The sequence below is a fragment of a genome, unplaced genomic scaffold (assembly GCF_019419815.1).
Source record: "Pyrus x bretschneideri cultivar Hongxiangsu unplaced genomic scaffold, Pyrus_bretschneideri_v1 Contig28, whole genome shotgun sequence".
In the NCBI taxonomy this organism is placed as follows: Eukaryota; Viridiplantae; Streptophyta; class Magnoliopsida; order Rosales; family Rosaceae; genus Pyrus; species Pyrus x bretschneideri.
The window spans coordinates 1,305,983-1,318,140 of record NW_025999590.1 but is presented as its reverse complement, the minus strand read 5'-3'; the positions used below and the strand labels follow the sequence as shown (position 1 = coordinate 1,318,140).

The 12,158-nt window shown below is 38.8% G+C and overlaps 2 protein-coding genes across 4 annotated transcripts; one reads left to right on the top strand and one right to left on the bottom strand.

The window, feature by feature from the left end:
- Positions 1 to 5,517: 5,517 nt before the first annotated feature.
- Positions 5,518 to 7,495, top strand: LOC103927515 (protein ANTAGONIST OF LIKE HETEROCHROMATIN PROTEIN 1). The gene has a single exon (XM_048588375.1). It carries the CDS (start codon positions 5,703 to 5,705, stop codon positions 7,221 to 7,223), a length of 1,521 nt encoding a protein of 506 aa, XP_048444332.1. The 5' UTR covers positions 5,518 to 5,702; the 3' UTR covers positions 7,224 to 7,495.
- A 1,325-nt stretch (positions 7,496 to 8,820) lies between these two features.
- LOC103927516 (RNA-binding protein 1) lies at positions 8,821 to 11,375 on the bottom strand. Of its 3 annotated transcripts, none has more exons than XM_048588376.1 (6): positions 11,123 to 11,359; positions 10,766 to 10,890; positions 10,070 to 10,415; positions 9,888 to 9,949; positions 9,547 to 9,628; positions 8,821 to 9,295 (listed from the first exon to the last, which is right to left on the bottom strand). In XM_048588376.1, exons 1-6 carry the CDS (start codon positions 11,163 to 11,165, stop codon positions 9,180 to 9,182), a joined length of 774 nt encoding a protein of 257 aa, XP_048444333.1. In that variant the 5' UTR covers positions 11,166 to 11,359; the 3' UTR covers positions 8,821 to 9,179. The 3 variants fall into 3 exon arrangements, with proteins under 3 accessions (XP_048444333.1, XP_048444334.1, XP_048444335.1); XM_048588377.1 differs by having other exon boundaries at positions 10,070 to 10,388; positions 11,123 to 11,351; XM_048588378.1 differs by lacking the exons at positions 8,821 to 9,295; positions 9,547 to 9,628 and adding an exon at positions 9,635 to 9,780 and having other exon boundaries at positions 11,123 to 11,375.
- Positions 11,376 to 12,158: the final 783 nt, after the last annotated feature.

Here is a 12,158-nt window from a genome sequence, read left to right as displayed (position 1 = left end):
TGAATGCTAGCTGGACAATTTAACCAACTAATTAAATTGACCCCCCCCCCCCAAGACTTAGGCTATTACAAACAAACCCCAAATCCACGGACTCTTACAAAGTAGCCCAAAATCCCTCACAATTTAGTCCAATACTATTAATACTAATTTATTCTTGTGACTGAAACAATCACCAACTCAGTTCATAACAACCGACGGAATCTTTTCTGCTCGATATTAGGTTAGACAGTTCTGATGCATCTATATTTGTATATACCTCAAACAAGTCCAAAGTTCTAAACGAGGCAGTTCTAGGAAAATCAAATGCCTAAGTTTGTTTCTCTCACATCTGTTTACCTACGTCCGGGATGTCATTGTGGTGGGGTTTTATATCAATAATGTATGTCATGTGTTCAGCTCTGCCATGTGGCAGTTGGTTATTGGTTGGAAATATTGTCGCAATCGTAGTTTTTTTTTTTTAAATCAACAAGGCAATGTCACGTGTTTAGCTTTGCCATATGACAGTTAGTTATCGGTTTGAAAAACCACCATAGTGATGGGTTTTTAAATCAGTAACGCACTATCACGTGTTTAGCTTTGTCATGCCGTAGTTGATTATTAGTTTAAAAAACAGTGTGGTTTTTGAAGGACAGCTAAATTGTTCATAGTAAGTCATTTTCAACTTTTCAGGCCTTACCTTTTCAAGGGTTCTAGACGTATATGTATGATATTCAAACCTATGAGACTTGCCTTGGGCAGCAATAATCCAATAAATAGCGGAGATGTTTGACCAGGTCAATATTGTAAGACCAAGCAACTTACAAAAGCCAAGTCTTGTTCATTGTATTTCGACCAAAAAACAAAACAGTCTTGTTCATTGCATATACAACTAAATAATTGTTTTTATAATGTTTTGTGAGCCGAAATAATGATTTTGGTACTGTAATTTGGTAAGGTTCCATTTCGATGCTCCAAGTTTTAATTATCGCAATTGAAGTCTTTGTACTTTAGTCATTATTGTAATCAAATGACAATATTTTAAGGGGTGAAGTACAAAGAATTAACCTAAAAATTAGGTGATTTCAACTCAGTTCGAATTTTTTAAAACATTTTAAATAATTATTTGACTTTCTAAAAACTCAACATCTGGTAAGTTACGAGAATTTTACCAGCATTAAATGATGAGACGGACAAATACTAAAGTTGGTTTCACTGATCGACGTCTTTGGAGTTCTAATCCCCCCAATTGACCCATTTTAGTCTAGTTAAACCATAAATTTGTTTTGATAAAACCGTCAATTTGGAGATTCAAATCTCCGTCAATGCTTCAGAGTTAAAACACGCTTTGTATTTATCCATGTCATCACATGCTAGTGAACCAATATGTTTTAAAAGGTTATGTTCATTTTTGTCAATCTATATGTTCAAGAACGTTACCCAGGTCTTTTCAATATGTAGTTTGTATAAGAGAAATGCTAAGAAGACTCTAAAGAATCGGACTATGTAGACTTTTTGTCACCTCATATTTTTGACATAATATTTTATAATATTTATATGAAAATTGATTTTATATTAAAATATAACATAGAGTCGACGAAGAGCCTCGCTTTAAGTGAATCTTTTTAACATTTATATTTGTATAAAAGTTGTCATGTCATTGTCCATAAACCGAGGCAATTATTAAACTATAAAGACTAACAAAGATAGTTAAAACTGCAGAGATCAAAACGAAACTTCGCTGAAACTGCAAAGACGAAGATGATTACTTTGAACATGGAAATAAAATATGTTTAGCCAATTTTAACCGACGTAATTACCAATTCAACGTTGGATGTTGACTGTGCACAAGAATCTTACCACCAATTAAATAAACCAAAATTTTAATTTTTAATTTTTAATTTTCTTCTTGGGTTGGATGCGTTGGTCATTGCGATGGATTTGGTCAAAGATTAATGTGTATCGTTGAATTTTTGCTATCCTGTGGAGTCCACCGTAGCCAGCTGTATATATCTATGTCTACAATGTTTGCAAAAATAAGTTTTAAATAAAAAAACTAATAAAAAAAACTTCAAAACTTTAAGTTTTAACAAAAGAAAATCATGTTATAACTTTATTTAATAATAAAGGCATGAGAAAGGAAAAAAAACAAAAAACAAAAAAAAAACCTAACTAAAGGCGCATGAAAAGAGCATCCAACCAACCCTTCAGTTGCATAACCCTTTGACATAATCCAAACATATTTTATTCCTCAGAAATTAAAATTTCATATTGAAGTGAGTTCCGTTCAATTCATAACTACATTTGGGGCGGTATGGTTGGGAGGGAGTCGGTCAAGTATGGGCATTGACGTTGATCTCTATTATATATATTTTTTTTATCTTTTAGCCATGCATGACTTTAATGGTATGGACGTTGAATCTGTCATGTATTTTTTATCTTTTTATTTCATTCTGGTGAAATAACTTGAAAATCTAGGACGAGCATCTACCGTTAATTTTCATAAACAATGTAGCATCGTTAAGTTTCATAAACAGTGTCGTACCATTAAGTTTCATAAACAGTGTAGTACCGTTAAGTTTCATAAACAATGTAGTAAGTTTCATAAACAGTTTGTATGAGTGGCGTGCCAGTCCACGCGTCAGTTTTTTTTTAAATATTAAAATTATGTCTTTTTCATTAAAATTTAAGTTTTTTTGTTCTTTTTATTAAACTTTAAGAGTTTTTCATTAAAATTTAAGTCTTTTTCATTAAATAAAGTTATAGCATGATTTTTTTATTAAAATAAATTTAGTTCAAACCCTTTTTGTCACATCCCAGCCCGGGCGGGACCACTTCCCGGGCTGGGATGTGACAATTTGGTATCAGAGCCTAACCTTGGCCGCGTGTGTGCCGACGAGGACGTCGGGCCCCTAAGGGGGATGCATTGTGACATCCCACATCGCTCAGGGGAGTGATCCTTAAATGTATATTCCCATCCCTACCTAGCACGAGGCCTTTTGGGAGCTCACTAGTTTCGGGTTCTGTAGGAACTCCGAAGTTAAGCGAGAAGGGAGCTTGAGCAATCCCATGATGGGTGACCCACTGGGAAGTTGCTCGTGAGTTCCCAAAAACAAAACCGTGAGGGAATGGTAAGCCCAAAGCGGACAATATCGTGCTACGGTGGTGGAGCGGGCCCGGGAAGTGATTCGCCCCGGGCGGGGATGTGACAATTTCACAATTTGGTATCAGAGCCTAACCCTGGTCGCGTGTGTGCCGACGAGGACGTCGGGCCCCTAAAGGGGGTGGATTGTGACATCCCACATCGCCCAAGGGAATGATCCTTAAATGTATATTCTCATCCCTACTTAGCACGAGGCCTTTTGGGAGCTCACTGGCTTTGGGTTCCGTTGGAACTCCGAAGTTAAGCGAGAAGGAGGCTAGAGCAATCCCATGATGGGTGACCCACTGGGAAGTTGCTCGTGAGTTCCCAAAAACAAAACCGTGAGGGAATGGTAAGCCCAAAGCGGACAATATCGTGCTATGGTAGTGGAGCGGGCCCGGGAAGTGATCCGCCCCGGGCCGGGATGTGACACTTTTCATGAAAGTTTCCTAAACAAAAAAGGAACCTCAAGTCATCAAAATTTTGCGTTTTGCGAAAATTGGGGGGGACGTCCAAAGAATTGTTCTCAAATCAAAAGGAGTATAGAAGAGTTCGAAAAGCTTACACCGTTTTTTCTAATCTTTGGACAAGCAACAACTCTAGTCCAAACCAATGTTCATATTATGTTGCATTAAAGCTTTGTTTTTCTTGGAAATCATACTCATAATATTAGTACGGAATTTGACGTTAAACTGTTAAGTAGGAGAGAGCTTATAAAGAGTAATATTTTGAGAGAGTCATTTTAGCATTTTTCTCGTGAAAAATGTAACAATGATAAGACATTGGGATATGAGATAAGCATTCTTTTACATATTTATTAAATGTAACGTTTTACGTCTAGAGTTTGATATTTTCTCAACTTTCAATCATTAATGCAAATGAATTCTGCAATTATTCATGCAAACCTAAATAACATCACTCGTAATGTTTCTGGGCACGTAAGTAGTCATCCTTTGCGAGTTAGCATGAATCTTCTAAAGACATGCGTAATTTGGAGAAATTTTTTTGTTTGGATGTCTGACCACGTAGCTAATCAGATCAATCTCACAAAAATATAAAATCTTTTTGAAATCTAATCACATTTAAATCACACGTCTTAATCATTTACTGCCCTAATCAATTGGTTATACCCTTTATCCTAAGCTTGAAAATGGCGTTGGCCCACGAAATCTATGGTCCCAATTCTCATGCGCAACATCTATCCAAAAATATGAAAATTGTCAAAAGGCATGAGGTGGTTTGGTGTTCTTTTGTTCCAACAAAGTAAAATTCCAATCACACACACACCCTTGAACCCCAGAAATTAAATATAAAATATAAAAAAAGTCGGCAATCCCAAAGTCACCGTCGTAGCCGACCCACCACTGCCACCATCCCTAAACCCGCGTTCACACCTGCCAGTGCTACCTTTATACCCGCGTCTTTTATCCACGTTTCACGCGAAGTAGGATTATCTTCTTTTTTTTTTTTTTTTTTTTTTTTTTTTTTTTTTTGAATCGTTTTGATTAAATCACATCAATATCTTATGTTAATTTTTTTAATAAAAAAATACAGACAAAATAAAAAGTGTGAAAAAAAAAAAGAACGGAAAGGAAATAAAAAAGAATAGAGAATCTTATCCTGTTCACACACAGCTCCCCACCGCCCCACCGAAGTCAACGTTTTCCGTACGCGCCAATGTTATTTCGATCCTCTCCCGTTAATTAATTTTCTAACTCATTTTCTAAGCATTTTACAAGTGTTTCCAATCATCTTTAATTAAAATGTAATTAAAGATTTTTTTTTTTAGTATATCGATATTTTTATACTAAAGAAATGACAAGTTCGACTAAGCTATATAATAGGCAATTTAATTTGGTATCGAATCGCCATTCACGAGATTAGAATCTAAAACCTCTTATTTTCAAATGAAAAAACATACTACCAAATTGTAGTATTAGATGGCAATTAAAGACTACTGCTTAGTTAAGTTGGTTTTTATGCATGAATGATAGGTTTACTTTTGTAATATACGCTGATACATTTATTGCAACGATATCGACACATAGTTTACTTTTTAACACACAACAACCATCTTTTCCACCGAAACATTAATGAGACTAATGAAGGTATATAATTTAATTCTTTAAATCTTGTCTGTTCATTTTACGTCGTATTAAATACAACATGAGTTCGTAAATTTTCTACACGTACAAAGAGTTAGGTGTTTGTGCTAACTAGATATTTACTTAAGTTCATAATCACTATCAGATGTCACGGTAATGAAAATTAATAATATTTATGCACACTGATGCAGATTTGATTCATACCGATTCTATGTATTAGTATTGGACTTATATGCTTATGTTGATGTGTAGTGTGAACGACAAGTGACATATAAGTCCATATTTATACAATGTCACAAAACTTTCCTTCCGCCCCACACTTTCTCAGTTTGTTAATCTCCGCGTTCACACTTGCATTTTTCATATTTTTCAAAAAGCCAAACACTTTTTCTCCTTCTTTTCCTATTTTGCTTCTTCTTCTTCTTCTTCCTCAATTTCCTTCTTCTTGTTGTTGTTGTTTCTGCAAATCTGTACCTTATATGAAACTCGAGCTCCAGAGAGACCCAGCAGCACACCCAACACACCCTGCAGCTGAAGGCCTATCCACCATCTACACCTTCCTCCAGAACTCTCTCCACGCGCAAATGAATGAGAACGGAAACGGAAACGCCAGGAAACGGCGTCGTAAAGACTCCAGCGGCGGCGAGAAGAAGAAGAAGGAGCTGAAGGGCGTAGTCGCCTCCTTGTCGCTGCTAGAAGAGGAGGAGAAGCAGGACGAGCGGGAGCACGACAGGGCAACGAATGACGACGCGTCGTTTATCCAAGAGAAGCACACGGAGAGAACCAAGGCCATGCTCGATTGCTACTCCGATTTCCAGGAGTGCTCCTCGGAGGTGGAAGAATCCGAAACGATGAAGCGGAGAAAATCGAGAAGCGCCGCCGTTTCGGCGGAAGCCGATGGAGCTGATAAAGGTAAGCCGGGAGTCGGGTCGGGTCAACATCGGCGGCTGTGGGTCAAGGACAGGTCGAAAGCGTGGTGGGACGAGTGCAACCAGCCGGATTTTCCGGAATCGGAATTCAAAAAGGCGTTTCGGATGGGGAAATCCACGTTCGATTTGATATGCGAGGAGCTTAACTCCGCCATCGCGAAGGAGGATACGACGCTGCGGTCGGCGATTCCGGTGCGGCAGAGAGTGGCGGTGTGCCTGTGGCGGCTGGCCACCGGCGACCCGCTCCGCCTCGTGTCTAAACGATTCGGCCTCGGCATCTCGACCTGCCACAAGCTCGTTCTCGAGGTCTGCTCCGCGATTCGTACGGTTCTGATGCCAAAGTATCTGCAGTGGCCGGACGAGGCCGCGGCGAGGAAAATTAAAGACGAGTTCGAGGGTATTTCTGGGATTCCAAACGTTACTGGGTCTATGTACACCACGCATATACCCATCATCGCACCCAAAATCAGCGTCGCTGCGTACTTCAATAAACGGCACACCGATAGGAACCAGAAGACTTCTTACTCGATCACCGTGCAGGGGGTGGTGGACGCCAAAGGCGTTTTTACCGACGTGTGCATCGGATGGCCAGGATCAATGCCGGATGATCAGGTGCTGGAGAAATCGGCGTTGAATCAGAGGGCTAACAATGGTCTGCTGAAGAACGTGTGGATTGTTGGGGGTGCTGGGTTCCCTCTGATGGACTGGGTGCTGGTGCCGTACACCCAGCAGAACCTAACGTGGACCCAGCACGCTTTCAACGAGAAGATTGGGGAGATTCAGAATGTCGCCAGAGATGCGTTTGCTAGGTTGAAAGGGAGGTGGTTTTGCTTGCAGAAGAGGACGGAAGTGAAGCTGCAGGACTTGCCGGTGGTTCTCGGGGCGTGCTGTGTTTTGCACAACATTTGTGAGTTGAGGAAGGAGGAGATGGATCCCGAGCTCCGGTTCGAGCTCGTCGACGACGAGATGGTCCCGGAGGTCGCTCTGAGGTCGACGAGCTCGATGAAGGCCAGGGATGCCATTGCTCATAATTTATTGCACCACGGCCTCGCGGGTACTAGCTTTCTTTAGGTAAGCTCCTTATATCTACTAAGTCACTGTCTGACACGTACTCGTTACATGTACAAATCATTAACAAATCACAATCTAACACGTACATCTAAGGAGTACATGTAAGGAGACAGGTATTTTTCCTTCCTCCCTTATTTGTAATTTGTGTGGAGGGGCTCTTTGTAAAAGATATACTTCAATATCACAGAACACGTTGTTGTAACATGATATTTCGCACTTCAATTGCCAAGTAAGATATTAATGAAGTTGCTTAGCAAATTATTTATTTATTATTCTGGATGTTTTTCTTCCCTATTTTTCTGGAACAAAATCCTCTCCGGATCATTTCCATGTAGATCCTTCGGACCAAATAACCTCAGTCGTGCACGTAAAATCAAATCGTGCGGCTAAGATCACTTTTGCTCTTTAACTCTCTCACTCTCTCTTTCTCCTCAACGTTCTTGCCTTCTTCTCGATCGACGAAGCAGAACCGCAAACAAGAAAGAAGAAGAAAATGGGAGGGTTTGAAGGTCGGGGAAACATGCAGTTTGAATTGGGGTGGGAGGTGGAGTGGGAGGTGAGTGATGGGAGAGAGATCCGCAGGATCCGGATGAAAGGGGATCCGAAGAGGATCTGTTCCCTTATTTTCTATCCAACAGGATCGTTTTGGATTTTTTTACGAGGATTTTGAGAATTTATAAATCGTGTATGTTCATTATATATTGTCCGTTCAGTTTTTATTAAATATTGTTTATGTTTAATTTTAAATAAAAATATTTAAAATAATTTCTGACCACACGATATACAAAATAAATAAGATTAATAGATTCTCGAAATCCTTACAAAAAAAATAAAAAATCCGACGAACATCCGGAAATGCATCATGACCTTATATTTCGTGGCTCGAGAAAGGCCATAATCCGTTCAGTGCTTGGATGATCTCTCTCGCGTAGATTGTCTGAGTGCGTCATTCGGACAACACCTTTCACACCATAGGACGCTCTATGCTTAAAGTACTACCCAACCTCCCGACCTCGCATCGATCTTGTCGTGACTATTGCCTTTAATTAGATATTCTTACCAAAGTTTATCTCGTGTCTCATATGTCACATCCTGACTTGAGCTCTACTATATTCTGAGCTTCACTTCGTCGTAATACGATATTATCTGCTTTCAACCTCGATCACGCCCTCATGATTTTGTTTCTAAGAACTCACACAAGAAATTCCCAGTTGATCATCCATCCTGAGATTGCTCAGGCATAATCTCGCTTAACTTCGGAGTTCATATGGAATCCGAAGCCACTAAGCTCCCCAAATGCCTCGTGCTAATGGAGGTGAGCATGTACATATAAAGCATAAAGGATCCTCACCTCTAGACGATGTGGGATCTTAACATCATACATGGGAGAATCTTGGGTGCCCCCAGGATATTCCGTCACATCTTTGATTGTATGCAAGATTCTCCCCCACTTCGCACCAAATTTGTAATGGTTTATTTAGCTTAAGTATTCAGTTTGTAGTAGTCCATTTAGTTTTAGAATCTTTAATATCAAGTCATTATCATAAAGTCCAGCCAACAGTTCCCCAAAGTAGGAGGCATATTCCATGCTTAACACTTACCTTTGAAACAGTATTATATTCCAATGACTTCACTGAAAGCATCACAATATACAAATAGTAAGTCGAGACCTACCGAAAACATCACGAAACAGGCTCCAGCAAGCCGCATCTTTCGGCATTCCTGTGCCGTTGTCGTAAACTTGCGGTGGCTTCACCGTCCATACGCCTTTCCCTATCATCAACCAAATGATGCAACAATTCAATTGAATGGGTTTTCCATTTTAAAACTATAACCAAGAAGCGATTCTAAATCAGCGTAATGCATGGACTCTGGAGCTGCTTGTGCACATTACTCGTTTCTGTAACATCCACGGACCAAGACAACTCGGACAGATTTCTAATCAGCCATTTTTTGTCACCGTGGGATTCGAATTCTATGTTCATTGTCATCATCTGGTAGATTGAATGGAAAATGTGCAAAATGGATCTTCAATGCAGGGGATTCGGGTTTCTTGTTATCAAACTTGTAACCTGCACGCATCCACGTTGCAGAGGTTGATAAGCGATGAGTTTACTCAAATTACTAGATTCAATGAAGCTTTATCAATTAACTATTTATGTTAAACGGGAATCTAAACTGTAAAAAGTTAATTTTTTCCCGAAGAAAAAAAATTGGTTACATTATTACTCCGATTGCCATATGGTATTATTTGATAACTGGAACATGGATTTCACATATATGGCGGACATGGATAGATCAGAGTTAATTGCTCATGTAATACCTTGAAGAGCTTCCATAGCAGTCAGAGCACACTTCGGATCAGCAAACTCCACAAAGCACAGAACCATAGCCTTATCGCCACTCTGCAGTTCATGTAAAGGTCTAGTAAATATAGAGACGAGCTCATACAAAAGAAAAGTACAAGGACGCTAATAGAAATATAAACCAATAACTGTGTGCCCCTCAAGGAAAAAAATGGTTGCTAGATCACACGTAGCCTGTCAGCTTTGCTAAACTAAAGGGTAAAACACCAATTACAGTATAAGTTACCGCATAATCTTTGTGAAACTATAATGAAGTCTGTGAAGATTACTCAAGAAGTAGGAAGATAAGAAGACTTACACGTCTAGGCTCCTTGTGAACGACTCTGATTTCTTTAAAGCCAACAAATGGACGAAATATATCTTCGTTGCAAGTCAAGGTTTTTAAATGACAGAACAAAGCAATAGAATAAAAGCATATTTCAGCCACAATCATTTCCATTTCCATAAATTCTGAATCCAGGGTTAGGAGTAAAAGGATACGACTTACTTCTCTTCGGGTACAGTCAGTGGGAAGTCCATCGACAAACAAAACGTTTGATTCCCCTTTCACAGGAAGAACATCGGCATTTCTCAAAGAGCCAGTTGGCCTTTCTAAACTTAAGTCAGCAGGAACATTAGGACTAATACTTACTGCAGCAACATCGTGTCTTTGGCTTATCAAACTCGGAACTTCTAAAAGCGATGAATAACCGTTTGGGCTGGCTCCTGCTGTTACACCAAGAACTGACTCATGACGAAACCGAAGACCTCCGGCATCATCTACAGCATATACCCCAGTACCAGTAGTCATTGATCTTATCTGCAAGCAGATCAAATACCACAATCCCTTCACAAGAATTCATATACATTAACACATGAACATTATCATATACTTAGGCTTGTCTGGGACTGTTTCCGGAAGGGCTAAAATCGCTTTTTGACAACCAAAACCACTTATGAATGCCTTTGGCAGACTAAACTTAAAATCATTTATGGGTCATTAAGCACTTCTACTGAAAGTTCATTTCCAATAAGCACTTGGATTTTGATAAAAATTTCAACCGTTTCTAATAAAAGCACTTTATAGGCTTCTAGCAAAAGTGCTTAAGAGCACAAGTGATACCTACCGAAGCAGTCACAAACAGGCCCCTATAGTAACTCAAGAAAGGTAGCGTCGAACAAATTCTTAGTTCTTACATCTCTCTGCAGAAAATCGGAAGCATAACTCCGCTGCGTATCGGTAGAGGGAATCGTAGGATTGAATAGCAATGAGGGTGTTTCCGACGACAAGTAGCCGGGAAAGCTTGGCCTTGCAACACTGTCTGTCACAATACAATATAATCCACCCATCAATCATTCATCAATTTCTCTAATCTTGTATTAAACAGCAAAACAATACAATTAAGTAAGACCATGCATAAACCATGCATTAGAAAACATTGAATTGATGAAGTGACAAATAGATTGTTTGGATGCTGAGAAAATGCGAGAAAGTGTGCAGGAAAATCGAGAATTTGGGGGTTGTGGAATTAGGGTTAGGTCAAAACAGAAAACCTCTTTCGGGCGGGGTGAAGTATATACGGTAGGGATCGCCCATGTCTTCTTCCGCCGCCTGTTTCGGCTGATGAGATCGACTGCCTCTGGTTCTTTAGCAGTTAAAGCACCCTCTGCGTTTGGTTTGTATTACTTGCAGACTTGCAGGCGCATTCAAGGTCGAAACGCCGCAGTTTTGGCTCTAGACCAATCGGAATTTGATCGAATTACTTAGGGCTTTGGCTATCATATTGGGAATTGGGAAAGGAATCGGAGAATTCTTCCACCAAATCTTACCGATCAACAAATTCGGATCTTTAAAATTTAATTGAACGGTTAAAAACATGAGGTCTTTTAAAAGTTATAATAACTTTAGTAATTTGATCAAATTTCAAAGGTTCGAATTTGTTGATTGATAGGATTTGGTGGAAGAGATCCGGATTCCATGATATTGTGGCAATATGTTGGTATGGCGGAAAAAGTATGTGAACGTATAAAATAAGTAATACTAGAAAAATTAAATTTATAGATAAAATTTTGGAAACTAAGAGACATGAAAGTTGATTATTGATTTATTACTTAAACGTTGATAAACGTGCTTACTTTTATTGGTGACGTATCGTTTAGTTTGTAAATTTAGTCTCTAAATTTAATATCCTAGCATTACCATAAAAATTACGCTTTTACAGCAAGTTGAAAAATTCAAATATGATAGCAATATATTGAACTCATAATATTAAACTCATGCATTCAATATATTAAAATCATGAGTGATATTTATAATTAAATATGTAAAAAAAGTATGACTCTAATTTTCACCACTGTAAGATAGTGTCATAGATATTAAACTCGCATGTCTCACTTACTGTACCATGAAAGATCTTACATATATTTAATATAATTATCATTTCGATGATCAATTTTAGCATTAGATCCTGTATTCATGGAAATTAGGAATTACATGTTTCTAAATTATTACCATGAAATGAGTTTGAGTTTCACTTCCATACCCCGTAGCATTAGGTTAAAATTGCCGGTTTACAGAAAATGATAGGAG

What these genes read in the sequence shown, in the direction of transcription:
- LOC103927516 (XM_048588376.1), bottom strand. Translation starts at nt 11,165, where the DNA reads ATGGGCGATCCCTACCGTATATACTTCACCCCGCCCGAAAGAG. An exon ending in TTCACAAGGAGCCTAGACGT is followed by an intron (nt 9,629 to 9,887) that starts GTAAGTCTTCTT and finishes CATGAACTGCAG; the next exon opens with AGTGGCGATAAGGCTATGGT. An exon ending in TGCTATGGAAGCTCTTCAAG is followed by an intron (nt 9,296 to 9,546) that starts GTATTACATGAG and finishes GGATGCGTGCAG; the next exon opens with GTTACAAGTTTGATAACAAG.
- LOC103927515 (XM_048588375.1), top strand. Translation starts at nt 5,703, where the DNA reads ATGAAACTCGAGCTCCAGAGAGACCCAGCAGCACACCCAACACACCCT.